Source organism: Nothobranchius furzeri, chromosome 2 (genome assembly GCF_043380555.1).
Source record: "Nothobranchius furzeri strain GRZ-AD chromosome 2, NfurGRZ-RIMD1, whole genome shotgun sequence".
NCBI lineage: Eukaryota > Metazoa > Chordata > Actinopteri > Cyprinodontiformes > Nothobranchiidae > Nothobranchius > Nothobranchius furzeri.
In genome coordinates, this window is record NC_091742.1 from 1,116,701 (window position 1) to 1,130,904 (window position 14,204).

The 14,204-nt window shown below is 40.4% G+C and overlaps 2 protein-coding genes and 1 long non-coding RNA gene across 3 annotated transcripts in view; 2 read left to right on the forward strand and 1 right to left on the reverse strand.

The window, feature by feature from the left end:
- The window catches only part of mtmr9 (myotubularin related protein 9), a 7,786-nt gene extending 6,689 nt beyond the window's left edge, over positions 1-1,097 (forward strand). Inside the window, exon 11 of the mRNA XM_015947133.3 lies at positions 410-1,097. Within this exon, the coding sequence (XP_015802619.3) occupies positions 410-573 (164 nt within the window). The 3' untranslated portion in view covers positions 574-1,097. The remainder of the gene's footprint in view (positions 1-409) is intronic.
- Positions 1,098-6,061: 4,964 nt separating this feature from the next.
- Positions 6,062-7,098, reverse strand: LOC107377500 (uncharacterized). Its single transcript, XR_011515708.1, has 3 exons — positions 6,988-7,098; positions 6,802-6,887; positions 6,062-6,349 (listed from the first exon to the last, which is right to left on the reverse strand). It is a non-coding gene; the product is annotated as an uncharacterized lncRNA (long non-coding RNA).
- On the forward strand, positions 6,278-12,774 carry tdh (L-threonine dehydrogenase). The gene is made up of 9 exons (XM_015947134.3): positions 6,278-6,408; positions 7,673-7,867; positions 9,801-9,843; positions 9,946-10,016; positions 10,280-10,429; positions 10,683-10,855; positions 10,946-11,036; positions 11,804-12,073; positions 12,162-12,774. Exons 2-9 carry the CDS (start codon positions 7,681-7,683, stop codon positions 12,299-12,301), a joined length of 1,125 nt encoding a protein of 374 aa, XP_015802620.3. The 5' UTR covers positions 6,278-6,408; positions 7,673-7,680; the 3' UTR covers positions 12,302-12,774.
- Positions 12,775-14,204: the final 1,430 nt, after the last annotated feature.

Sequence of the window (14,204 nt, forward strand, 5' to 3'; positions counted from 1 at the left end):
TTTATAAACATATTTTATGATGTTCATGGTAAAACATTTGAGTTAGATCATAGATTTGTTGATTTTTTTGCATTTAAAGGCCACGTTCACTGATGTTGGTTTAGCGTCCAGGAGAGAGCGTGTCTCGGCTAGTAGAAGTCAGTGGGAGAGTCGTGTTGCTGTTAGCCAATCAGAGGAGAGATGTCCAAATATCAGGAAATAAGACTCCAAATCCTGCTGTCTGCAGCTCAGCTATGATGTGGCTCACTTCTAGTTCCTGGAAATGGTGCACTGGTGTTTTTTGCCCCCCAAGTACGACTTACAAGGCATTCATTCCTACTAGAGACCACCACAAATGTATTGATTAACAAGTGTTCTACACCTTTTAAAAATAGATTACTTCCTGCTTTTTCCTCATGTTCTGTTGCAGGAGTGTTCCTTCGCTGGAACCGTTCCTCCAGGTGTCTGGATGAGGCGTACGATGAGATGGTGCACATTATTGAGTACAACAAGGAACTTCAAAATAAAGTCAACAGCCTGCGCAGGCAGTTGGCCCAGCTGGAAACCGAAGATCCTCTGTTACACACACCATAGACACACACACATGCACACACAAAGCTAACACATTAGTGTAAAAGAGTTGAAAACGCCAAAGTAACCGGGCGAAAATCAGGCATAATCCTGTTTTTTCACATTGGTGAAGTTTAAGTTATTTTCAGACATTTCAAAGCAAAATCAAAGTCAGTTTAATGATTCTAACAGTTACATTCTGACCTGTTGGATATGTTTGTTCCCCAAACCTACAACTTTAGCTTTGGACCGCTCATCTGCTTTTATCATAGTTGAACGGATTATTACCGGGTTCATCACTTCCTGTTTTTTATTTTTCTCCTCTGGAGGTTCATCATTTCCACCAAGTGTGTACTGCACTGAGGCAATGCGGGGTAACCATGGCAACATGGAGGTGTCATGTGACTCCTCGTCATGTTGGGATGAGATGTGTAGGTGAACACCCGCTGTATTGTACTACTTGATGTTTTTCAGAATTTTGCATCATTTACTTGACTTTCTGATTCAGTCGCATCAACTGAGTTGAAGTAAAGCCCTTAAAATCCCAAGTCCTACTGGCATGAAACCAATAAAATACGCTGGAGAGTGGGATGAAGCGAAGGTGGAAGGATGCTACAGAGGGTCCTGTTGTCATGGCGATAGCATGAAGATCAAGTTGAGTTCTGTTTCTAGAGTTTTATCCGCTTGAAAATCTTGTACTTATCAGACGTTTTTCTTTAAAGATTCATTTTTTTTTCTATTTAGTGAAAATTCGACATGATTCATAAATATTGATGCACTTTTTTGTACATATAAGATGATCGAAGCCATAATCAATCTGAGAAATCTTATTTCTGTTACTTACTCAGATAAAAAAAAACGCCTATTTAAAAGAAACACAAACACCGTTAGCATTTACTTATTTATCAGAGTCAATTGTGAAAAGGCTTTTATTCTTAAAGTTTAGCTTCTTAATGGCTCGGTCGTGTTGTGATCTTTAAATGTGATCGTGAGCAGAATCTTGTTGAGATTCTTACGCTTCAGAAATGAGTAGGAGTCGAGAGAGAAGTGGAGAAAGTCGGTGGTTCACAAAGCCACATAAACAAGATCGTCACAGTTTCAAAATCTGTTGATTTCTCTTTTTGGAGCATTTAAATGCTTGGATCAGCCGTAACATTATGACCGCATGTCCAAGGCCGCCAAAGCTGCCCTCAGACAAATAGATCCCTAAGAAGTTTTATTTTTCCTGTCAACTGAAAAAATCCACATTTTATTACATAACAAACTTTATTTTGAAAAACTAAAAAAAATTAGGGGAGAACGGGTCAGTAAGAGATTGAACTTACACTGTAAAAAAATAAAGTGTTGAATTAACTTTACCAAGTTATTTCAACTGGTTCTACTAAAGCCATTTGCTAAAATGCAAAGAGTATTATAATTTACTTTAAACATAAAAATGAATAAATGTATATAATATACTTTATATTTAAGCAACTAGGTTTAGTGGAACTAGTTAACGTAACTGAGATAAGTGAAGTCAACCTTTTATTTCTTAGAGTGCAGACTTTTGGTTGCATTGCTTGAGCACATTTTACACGATCCATAAGGGGTGGGGAAGAATACTGGTGTGTGTGTGTGTGTGTGTGTGTGTGTGTGTGTGTGTGTGTGTGTGTGTGTGTGTGTGTGTGTGTGTGTGTGTGTGTGTGTGTGTGTGTGTGTGTGTGTGTGTGTGCGTGCGTGCGTGCGTTGTGGGGGGGTCATTAATGGGATGGCTCAAAGTTGCCTCCATACTAATGCTAAGATGTGGCTTTTCCCTCATTAGAAATCATCATTTTGATAAAATAAGCAGTCCAGTGTTACCCCATAAGTGGTCGTAATGTTATGGCCCATGTGTCTGGTCAGTACGCTTGGCCGTTCTCTTTAGAGACGGATTTTGAGGGGTTTGTTTGTGTATCAGTAACAAAACAAATGTGTTTTGTTTGAACATCATATCATATCAGATCCTTCCTCCTGGAGCCGTAGGGAGTTGTGTAATAACCACACTAATCTACTTATAACTACTTTACACAAGCACTCGAGCTAACTTTTAGCCAAATGTACATCTTACCTTTTTCTTTAGCTTTTTTGGTCACCTAAAACAACCAAATCAATGCTTTATTGTGCAATTCTTCATATTTCTATTTGCTTAAATGCTTTATTGTGTAGAAGACAGAACTAATGATAATAATGTCACAATGTGTGCAAATAATCCTGCTTCTGAACTTTGTGCCGCCTTACTGTAAGTTGTCCAAATCCAATGCTTGGAAAGGGATTTCATTCAGTGTAAATGTTTTTTTTATGTTTCAAATCAGTAAAAGTTATAATTCAAAACATCACGGTGTTTATTTTAATTTCGTTTAGCTCCATCCGTTAATTGTTTTGTGCTTTTCTTAAACAGCAGCTTTTTAAATGTTCATATAGACACGAGAACGCTTCAGTATCTTGTAAAAGACGAGCCTGTTGCACATCCAGAAGTATGTGAGGAATGTGGAAGATTTAAGTTTCAAAACCAAGAAGAGGCTTCACGGCTCTCTGTGGGGGGGGGGGGGGGGGGGCATTTGCATTTGACCGTTTCACGTTTCACTCCCTCGTATCGGAAACATTTCTTCTCTCCCAGGGCAGGTTGCAGTTTTCATTTCGTTGGAAGAAAATCTCGCTAGCTGGATGTGTTTTCCTCCATGTGACTGTTCATGTTTTCATGCATTAAGCTTCTTTGTTTGTGCAGATATGTTCTTTTGATTTTGGCACAGTTGTTTTACAAATCCTTTGCAAAAAGAGAAACATCCGTGTAATTTTGTTTTATCCCCTCTGTCCTCTTGTGGCTCATTCAGCGGTTGGTAAACAGCTCCCCGGAGCCTAATGACAGATAGTACCCCTGCTGCGACGGCGCAATCATCTGATGAAGTGCCTGTAGAATAAATAGCTGTTGATCAGGTGCTTCATGGAGGCGTGTAATGTTATACTGTTTACAGTTGGGTCGTGTTCTCTTCGGTCTCTAATGTTGCATTAAGGATGAGTGATTTATGACGCGGAGCCTAAAACCAAGAGAAATCCATTGATTTTTGTTCTGAAATTAAATCAGTGAAGGTTTGTTTTTATAGTGAATTAAAGTTACTTTATAAAGAAATGTGTTTTCAACATGTTTAGTATCTATTTTAGTGCGACTGAGCCATCATCTCATAGTCATCAGGGATCATGTGCTCTTGCTTCCCAGTAAGGAGTGGTAAGGTCATTACAGGTCATTGGCGTACGTTTATTTTTATTTTATTTATTTATTTAACCTTTATTTATTTAGATGAGTCGATTGAGAACTCTTTCTCATTTAAAACGACGATCTGACCAAGAGGCAGCAGCAAATTTCCGGTCCTGCGGAAATGCACTAGTTTGTATGGACAGGTTAAACAGATGGGTAATAAATGCAGCAAAAGCACGTGCTGCTTTTTTCAGAAAGAAAGGGTCTATCCAGTCAGCTGATTTAAGAGGATCTAACCTGAGTAACTCATTTACTTGAAACTATTGGATGGAGAAACAGGAACTGGTTGTGGGGAGGGAAGTATAAGATATAGCTGAGTCGAGGTCAGAGACCCCAGAGACGAGTGAAGCTGTTGCAAAGGCATGACCAGCTTTTATAAAATGGTTATTAAAAGAATTAACCATTTTAGTTTTATCTGAGACAACAATGCTGAGGACTTATTGGTATTTCCCATAGTCTTGACTGTCTGTCAGAGGTTTTTGGGGTCAGAACTACCCATCTGAAACTGGTTATTATAATATTCAGATTTTGATTTTCTGATTGACTGGGTACATTTAATCCTTATAGATCTGAATGATTGCCAGTCCCTGATATTCTTGAATGTCTGGCAGAAATGGTTGTTTATTTTGAGGAAACAGTATTTTTTATGGCTCACTTAAGGAAAATAATCTGTTTTAAATTTTAAAAAATTATATTTTGTATATATTTTTTTCAAGATCATCAAAACTGTTTGTCAAAACATCAGAGGAATGTTTCAGTTACAATACACAAAGCTGCTTTTTTATGGGTGAATAAAGATTTTGAGCATGGCATTTTTAAAAATGCATTTAAAAAATGATAAATGTTTTACTTCCCACATGTCTTCTTGATGCACTAAGTTTTTACAACTAGCCAAACTGAATTCATCCATTTGTTACATTCATTTGTCTTTGAAATTTTCACTTCTGTTTATTATACCACAAATGACCAAAAGCTGATTTAAAGGCATTTTATGCAGTGAAGTGAGAGGTTTCCTTCTTCTCCTGCAAATTCAACACATATTGGTTCATATTTGCAACGAAGGCAAATATAAAGAATAAAGTCGGAAATCTGTCAGCAGATTAATGCAGTTGGAATAATGCGTTTCCCCTCTTTTTACATCAGTCTAGTTGATTTTGATGCTAAAACTTGCAGAGCATTAATTGAAGTTCAGAGAAGAAACCCATCAAAAAAGTTATTCAAAATACTTTTGTCAAGCACTTTGTGATTTATATATAAATTAACCTTACGCACTTTGATCACTGAACAATGTGTTTAGTCATGTGACTTTTTCCTGTAATATTGTAATACATGTGCATTGTTTATTATTGCTGCCACTATTACATACATAATTACTTATTACTGCTAATATTACATACATAATTATTTATTACTGCTAATATTACATACATTATCATCTATTACTGCTAATATTACATACATAATCATTTATTACTGCTAATATTACATACATTATCATTTATGACTGCTACTATTACATACATACTCATTTATTACTGCCACTATTACTTACATAATCATTTATTACATAATCATTTATTACTGCTACTATTACATACATAATTTATACCACATAATAATAATACATAGCTTATACCACATAATTATAAACCTCACTCTGCACTGTTTAAAAATGGACTCCACAATTCTCGACTTCCGTACTATTGAGGTTCTTTTTTAAAATGTTTTTCTAATTTTTTATTCACCCTGTGTCTTATTGATTTTTAGCTGTTATTTTTGGGAATTTTGTTGTATTTCCTTTTTATCTTTTATCTATGTTCGACATGTTTGTATAACGCCGGTTTAATTAACTAACATTTTTAGTGTACAGCGCCTTGTTTGGTTGTAATGCCTTGGGAATGCGCTTTATAAATAAAATTGGATTGGATTGGGTTGGATAATTATTTATTACTGCTAATATTACATACATAATCATTTATTACTCCTAATATTACACACATTATCATTTATTACTGCTACTATTACATACATAATCATTTATTACTACTATTACATACATAATCATTTATTACTACTATTACATACATAATCATTTATTACTGCTACTATTACGTACATAATCATTTATTACTGCTGCTACTATTACTTGCGTAGTAATTTAAATGCACTTTGGGACATTTTTTAAACAGCTCATGCAGTTAAATTTTTTTAAGATTCGTAAAATAAAAGCCTCTTTGCAGCAGGTGTCAGTAGAGTTTATTTGCGCCAGTTCATTCTAATTTGAATAGGCATTTCTCTGCACAAAAGAAAGCTGAAGCTTGTGACGGCAGTGGGCGTGGTCTGTGAGGGAGGACCGCACCTCTGTGCCTCAACCAATCCGAGGCAAAGCTGGCTCCCCCCTCCAGACACCGGATGGCCGCTGATATATAGTAGGAGGCAGCTGATGCAACACTGAACGAAGATAACACTCAGGCATCACCTCGGCGCGACGTGGGAGCAGCTCGGAGCAGGAAGCAGCATCTCTTTTTTCTTAAAAAAAAACAGACAGAAATCATTATTTCATTTTTGTTGTCGCCTTCCATCCAGCGGTGAGTTTTCCACTCCATCTGATGAGTCTTTTCATTCAAAAATGCAGACATGTGCTTGGTTTTCAAGCCGTGCGCACATGAGCTTTTGTTCTTTTCCGTCACCAATGATTACAAAGTATTCAATCCTAACTCGCGGTAAAAAGTAAAATATATGAGCGTAAACGGCTCCTTTTCGTCCAAAAAGCAGATAACCGATGCTCAGTCGGACCGGTTACGCACTGAGCCGCGTGCACCGGCTGATCTAGCCGGGTTCCCCTTTTCCTTCCTTATCGGCTACCGTATCTTAAATAAACTCCCAGCTGATATCCATAAATTCACATTTAAAAACACAAATTCTCATTTAGTCCCTCGCCGCTAAAAGAAAATAAAACGGTGCGCTCTCTTCATCATTACCTTGAAAATGTCACAGTGACTCGTGGACAAGTCGACGCTGTGTCCTTATTACACAACAGGTGATACACGATGTGGACACAACAGACCTGAGGAAATAAAGTAGACGCAAAGCAGACAAAACATCAACAGGGTAAAATTTGCGCAAAAGAGTGAAAAACGTTCTTGCTGGTGCGTGTTTTTCGCAACTGAGTTTGTCATTTCTAGTGCGTCTTGCGGAGTTCCAAACCTAAGTGATTACGTTCCAAAAATACTTCCAAATCCGGTCACTGAGGTCGTTGTCGTTGCGCTTGGCACCGGCTTCCTCCGCTGTTGGTGTGCAGCATAGCCGAACGCCCTCTCTTCCTGATTGGCTCTCCTTGAAGGCAGGGCAGTATAAATACTCTCAAGTTACACCTTCCCTTACTCTTGGAGTCCCTCATACCCTGCGGTAAACTCGCTTCAGTCATGCGGTGCGCAAAAATTAATCAGTTTTAATCCAAAAAACACAAATCTTTATCTGAAAGGGCATCTTAAGATTTCATTTTCTGAAATACCTGGAGTTGCATCAAAGCTTAGTTCTGATTGGATAGATGGAAAGATGTTTGCCACTGCAGAGCTCAATGCTCTTCCTTCTGTTTGGAAAGGATTCAGCTTTTTGCCTACGCCTCTTTCACATTTGAATCCTGTCAGACTTTATCTAAGCATGCATTTGCATATTTTACTAGATAGAGGTCTCTTTAAATGCCAGTTTGGTCTTGAAACACCTGTTCTTTTTAAAACACAACACATTTGGTCAAAATTCTGTATTAATGTGCCTAAAATGCAGATAAAATTTGTTTGAAACTTTTTTGAAATCTGGCCCAGCATCTTCTCATCCTGCCTCTGTGTTTAGGTACCAGCATGCCCATCATCAGAACCCTCAGCAAAGTGGCCACGCAGGCTGTGCTTGGCACCCCGGTGTGTGGCTGTCAGCCCCTGACCGTGGCTGTGCGTAACATCAGCTTCTCTCCTCGCCAGGTCACCTCTGACGCAAGCTTCCACTCCGTGTCCTTCTCAGAAGCAGACCACCCCAAGGTGCTCATTACAGGTAAGAAACACCTGATTCAGGCCCTTTGCTGCTCATCCCAACTGAAAGGACAACAAAAGCATACGAGTCTTCTGGTGTAACGGTAGAAGGGGGACTGTACAGGTGCTGGCCAGTAAATTAGAATATCATCAAAAGGTTGAAAATATTTCAGTAATTCCATTCAAAACGTGAAACTTGTACATTATATTCATGCAATGCACACAGACCAATGTATTTCCGATGTTTATTACGTTTAATTTTGATATTTATAGGTGACAACCAATGAAAACATCAAATCTGGTATCTCAGAAAATTAGAATATTCTAAAGGCCAATGAAAAAATGTTTGTTTCTCTAATGTTGGCCAACTGAAAAGAATGAACATGAAAAGAATGTGCATGTATAGCACTCAATACTTAGTCGGGGCTCCTTTTGCCTCAATAACTGCAGTAATGCGGCGTGGCATGGACTCGATCAGTCTGTGGCACTGCTCAGGTGTTATGAGAGCCCAGGTTGCTCTGATAGTCGTCTTCAGCTCCTCTGCATTGTTGGGTCTAGCGTATTGCATCCTCCGCTTCACAATACCCCATAGATTTTCTATGGGGTTAAGGTCAGGCGAGTTTGCTGGCCAATCAAGGACAGGGATACCATGGTCCTTGAACCAGGTGCTGGTGGTTTTGGCACTGTGTGCAGGTGCCAAGTCCTGTTGAAAGGTGAAGTCTGCATCCCCATAAAGTTGGTCAGCAGCAGGAAGCATGAAGTGCTCTAAAACTTCCTGGTAGACGGCTGCATTGACCCTGGACCTCAGGAAACAGAGTGGGCCAACACCGGCAGATGACATGGCACCCCACACCATCACTGACGGTGGAAACTTTACACTGGACCTCATGCAACGTGGATTCTGTGCTTCTCCGCTCTTCCTCCAGACTCTGGGTCCTTGATTTCCAAAGGAAATGCAGAACTTGCTTTCATCAGAAAACATAACTTTGGACCACTCAGCATCAGTCCAGTCCTTTTTGTCCTTGGCCCAGGCGAGACGCTTCTTGCGCTGTTTCATGTTCAAGAGTGGCTTGACACACGGAATGCGACACCTGAATCCCATGTCTTTCATGAGTCTCCTCGTGGTGGTTCTTGAAGCGCTGACTCCAGCTGCAGTCCACTCTTTGTGGATCTCCCCCACATTTTTGAATGGGTTTGTCGTCACAATTCTCTGCAGGGTGCGGTTATCCCTAGAGCTTGTACACTTTTTTCTACCACATTTTTTCCGTCCCATCGCCTGTCTGTTAATGTGCTTGGACACAGAGCTCTGCGAACAGCCAGCTTCTTTAGCAATCACCTTTTGTGTCTTGCCCTCCTTGTGCAAGGTGTCAATGATTGTCTTTTGGACAGCTGTTAAGTCAGAAGTCTTCCCCATGATTGTGGTGCCTTCAAAACAAGACTGAGGGACCTTTTAAAGGCCTTTGCAGGTGTTTTGAGTAAATCAGCTGATTAGAGTGGCAGCAGGTGTCTTCTATATTCAGCCTTTTCAGAATATTCTAATTTTTTGAGATACCAAATTCGGAGTTTTCATTAGTTGTCACTTATGAATATCAAATTTAAATGTAATGAACATTGGAAATACATTGGTCTGTGTGCATTGCATGAATATAATGTACAAGTTTCACGTTTTGAATGGAATTACTGAAATATTTTCAACCTTTTGATGATATTCTAATTTACTGGCCAGCACCTGTATATATAAAGTGTGAGCTCTGGAGAGACTTCAAGAACGGCAGGATTTATGAGACAGTTTGGCTTTGAACTCTGACGAGAGTTTCCAGTTAAACACAAAGGTGTCGAGCGCTGTGGCTGGTTTTGTATAGCATTCTCCTCCGGTTTGTCCTATCACCATGGAAACGTGCACTGGAAATGATCAGCTGCACCTTGTGAAATGACACCTTGTTGTTTTTGTGCAGGTGGGCTGGGGCAGCTTGGAGTGGGACTGGCCAAAATGTTAAGGTGAGACTTTCAAGTTTTCTGAGCAGGAAAAACTGGAATTTTTGTTTTGTTTCTCGAAGTGACTCAACGGTTTCTAATTTATTTCATAAACTTCCTTTACAGGAAGAGATTCGGGAAGAACAATGTCATTCTGTCTGACATCAGGAAACCTCCTAGCAATGTTTTTCACAGTGGTGAGTAAAGTAAAGTCAAACTGATCTCGGATCAGATTATGTTTATGTACTATTGTTTACTGTGTGACCATAAACTTCCTGTTAGCTGTGTGACTAATATTGGAACGTTTAAAGGTCTGATGTTACACAATGAGTAAATTGTTGCGTAACGGTGGAAATTCCTGTTGATGAATGACATTATGTAACATCGTCTTTAGGAAAACACGTTAAACATGTAAAGAAGGTATTCATGATGAGTGACTTGTCCGTTCTCTTCCTTCTAGGCCCGTTCATCTACTCGGACATCCTGGACTACAAGAACCTGCGAGAAATCGTGGTGAACAACCGAATCACGTGGCTTGTTCACTACAGTGCTCTTCTCAGTGCTGTTGGAGAGGCTAATGTGGCCTTAGCACGCTCCGTTAACATCACGGGTCAGTCAGCTTATAAGAGAAACTCCACTTTTCAAACCTTTTCCCCCAAATGGCAAGCCCAAACCTAAGAAAAGCACCTAAAATGTACATTTTCTATTAATAAATCAGAAGTCTATGACCTGTAGGAAGAATCCCAGCATCAATCATACACAAAAATCCTGCATTATGAGATTCGAAACTAGCATTTTCTTTGAATATAGTTGCAGTGATGTTGAATTGGACTCACAGGGGGAATATTTGCATGTATTTTAAGGGCTTCACAACATCCTGGACATTGCAGCAGAACACGGTCTGCGACTCTTTGTCCCCAGTACCATTGGCGCCTTTGGCCCCTCTTCCCCTCGCAACCCCACACCAGATCTGTGTGTGCAGAGACCTCGCACCATCTATGGGGTTTCCAAAGTTCACGCTGAGCTGATGGGAGAGGTGAAACCCACCGTCTACTTTCCACCTGTACCACTTTTTATTTGTGTCTTGTTAACTTTGTTAAATGGGTGAATTTTCCCGTCTGTGTAGTATTACCACCATCGCTACGGCCTGGACTTCCGCTGCCTTCGCTACCCAGGAATCATCTCAGCCGACTCCATGCCAGGAGGTGGAACAACAGGTAGAAAAAAGTTAAAGCTTAATGTTTTAAAGATGGTCAGTGTTATCGAGTGCATTTAGCTTAATGCCATGCAGATCTCAACTTAGAAAACGTTCTTAAAACAACACTTGATAAGTTTCCCACCTCTCCCTCCTACTGGTTACAATTGGCATTACAACTGTCATAAAAAATCCTTCCGTAACCTGCTGTAGCTGGCGCTAACAATGAGCTAATTCCAAAGCACGAGCCAAGTGACACTAAATAAGCCACGAAGTAAAAAGATCCACACTGTTGGATAAAAATATAATTACTTTCAAGTCCAGAAGCAACAAAGCCAGGTCACCATCAGTCCGTTTAGTTTCCTTCAGCTCCCTGAAACTAGTTTAGGCTGCGCTGATGTTGACTCTAGTTTTAGCTCTTTGCTCCAAAGACATTATTCTCTTATGTTAATTTCCAGGGTCCGCCATAATTCCTGAAACAACAAAAGTTAACTGCAAGCCTTTATGTTAGCTAGCAGCACAGTAAAGAGTTACTGCTGAAAAAAAGGTATAGACCTCCTACAAAACTGTTATGTGCAGTTTCTGGTCAGCAGAGTGCTACAAAGTGTGAAGTTGCTCAAATTTGTGGCTCAAGAACCACTGAAACCAGTTTGAAAGCAATAGCTTAAAGCGTTAAATTCTTTAGTGCCGCTGTAAAATCAGCTTCTACATTACATTCCTGTTTCTGGCCCCAAGAAAAATGGTTTGATCCAACTCTACTAACAGTGATGATCTTGTGTCTTTGACCAGATTACGCCGTCCAGATTTTTCACGACGCCATCAAGTCTGGGAAGTTTGAGTGCAACTTGCGATCAGACACTCGGTTACCCATGATGTACATCGATGACTGCTTGCGTGCTACGCTGGAGGTGATGGAGGCGCCAGCTGACACACTGAGCATGAGGACGTACAACATCAACGCCATGAGTTTTACGCCTGAGGAACTGGTCCAGGAGCTCCACAAACAGATGCCAGAGCTAGAAGTTACATATGATGTTGACCCTGTGAGACAGGCGATTGGTGAGCTTTTCTTTATTATTATACGCTATAAAACTGGAACCATCACATGTACATCTAAACTAAATGTTCTTTTTCTGGATCATTTTAGCTGACAGCTGGCCAATGAACTTTGATGACTCCAACGCACGAAAGGACTGGGGCTGGAAACACGATTACGATCTCCCAGAACTGGTCCAGACGATGCTTAACTACATTGGCATGGATTCGCGTATGGCTCATGCAAACTGAAATGCTACATTGCAGTATTGCGTTTGAACATAATGTAAAGACTGACCAAAGAGAATAGAGGAAAGTGATTGTACATAGTAGTTCTCTCAATTCTCTGAGCAAAAATCAGAAGAGGGGGCTGGCCTGTGAAGCAGCTTTTTCGTCTCCAGAAGGTTGGCTCAGGCAAGACGGTACTCTTTGATTATTTTTTTTTTATATTTGTCCACTCTTAAATCGCTTGTACGTCTTTCTGCTTGGACTTTGGCATTAAGAGCAATCTTTCATTGGAAGGGTGTTGCCATTGTTGGCATCATGAAACTTCGCCTAACTTCTCAGGATGAGTAAGAGGATTAGAAAATTCAAATTCAAAGATACTTTATTAATCCCAGAGGGAAATTAGTGTTTCAGTACACACAATTCTGAGATCAGACATACATACATAGACACATGACAAGAATGGTGACTGTGGTCATTCGCAACCCGAGTCGCGCTACCTTAACAGAGATCAGAAGGTTCATATGAGGATTGAGTCAGGTGGAGGAAAAAAAGGCTCTTCAGAGTTACCCTCCACAGGTAGAGCAGCTTTGCTCTGCAAAAACACCTCAGACAGAAATGCAACAGACTTCAGACATCACACAACATAAGTGTCCACTAGGTGGAGAGGTAGGGTTGGGAACTCTCCTCACATCAGTGCATGCAGCCGCGATAAGCAGCGCTCGTCACCTCCGTTTGGACAGGGGAGGGAGGTAATTGGGTTAGAGAGCACAGTGACTCCTGGAAACGATTCAACGGCCTTCACCGGTCGCAGTCCCGCCCAGGCTGGGAAAGGGAGACAGAGTTACCATGGCGACAGCAGCATTACGGCAGTAATCTCTTCAGCCTCACAGGCTCAAGGGCACCAGATTCAGATAAGAACTTGTTTCGGGGCCAGACAGAGATAATTTCCTCTTTGTCTTAAAGTTTTGTTGATTTCCAACCCCTCTAGATCCAATAATTTCATAATAAATCTATCCCAATCCGTGCTGATCTGTCAACTTATCCTTGATAGCATCCACCTTCTGTGCCAGAGTCTGAATCTCAGCCAAAGTTCCAATCTTACGACTCATCTCAGCAATTATGAGTTTGTGCATTCACAGTGCGGTGTAATCCATCCCTGAGCTCCGGGATTGAGCCAATATTCCTTGACAGCTCATTAATTTTCCAGTAAGCCAGGTAACCGCTCAGGCCAAACAGCAAGAAACCTGACACCAGCACCACGAATATCCAGACGTTTTCAGAATCCTCTACAGACAGTTGAGAGAGGCACATCAGGTTCCACTGTTTCCAGGAGTCCATGATATGCCCAGCTGGCTCTGTCCCAGAGGGGCACCCAGGAGCCCCTTCTCCCGTTCTCATTGTTGAAAAAATGTTGTCAATCGCGTTGAGAGACCAACTGACCAGGTCCATTTTTCATCATTTCCAGTTTCCAGAAAAAATGCAGAAGCGCCGTACACCCAAAGACAGACAAAGAGCCTTGGGATAAGATAGAGAGGAGAGGAGGAAAAAAGCATCTGAACTCTCCAAGAGCCGGAAGAACACAATGTTCTACCTGTAAACCCACTGAACAGAAAGAGAATTAAGTTTGTGCATTTCTACTTGCTTTTCTATATCTATCAAACTATATTTTCAAGGATTATCAAGAAATTAACCCTCTGGAGGTAGGCATTGCAAATTTACAACATTAAAACCTACCTACCTGGTTACTCCACATAAGTATTTCATGAGCATTTTTTAACTCGGGACTTAGTTGTTCGTCCTTTTATCAAAACTTATTTTGAGCCTGAGAGGGTTCAAGTTTGAAGCTGAAGCTTGAAGCTTTTTTTAACTGAAATTAGTAAAGATGTTGTATCATTTTGATGCACTTTACAGAAGGAAAAAAAAACAG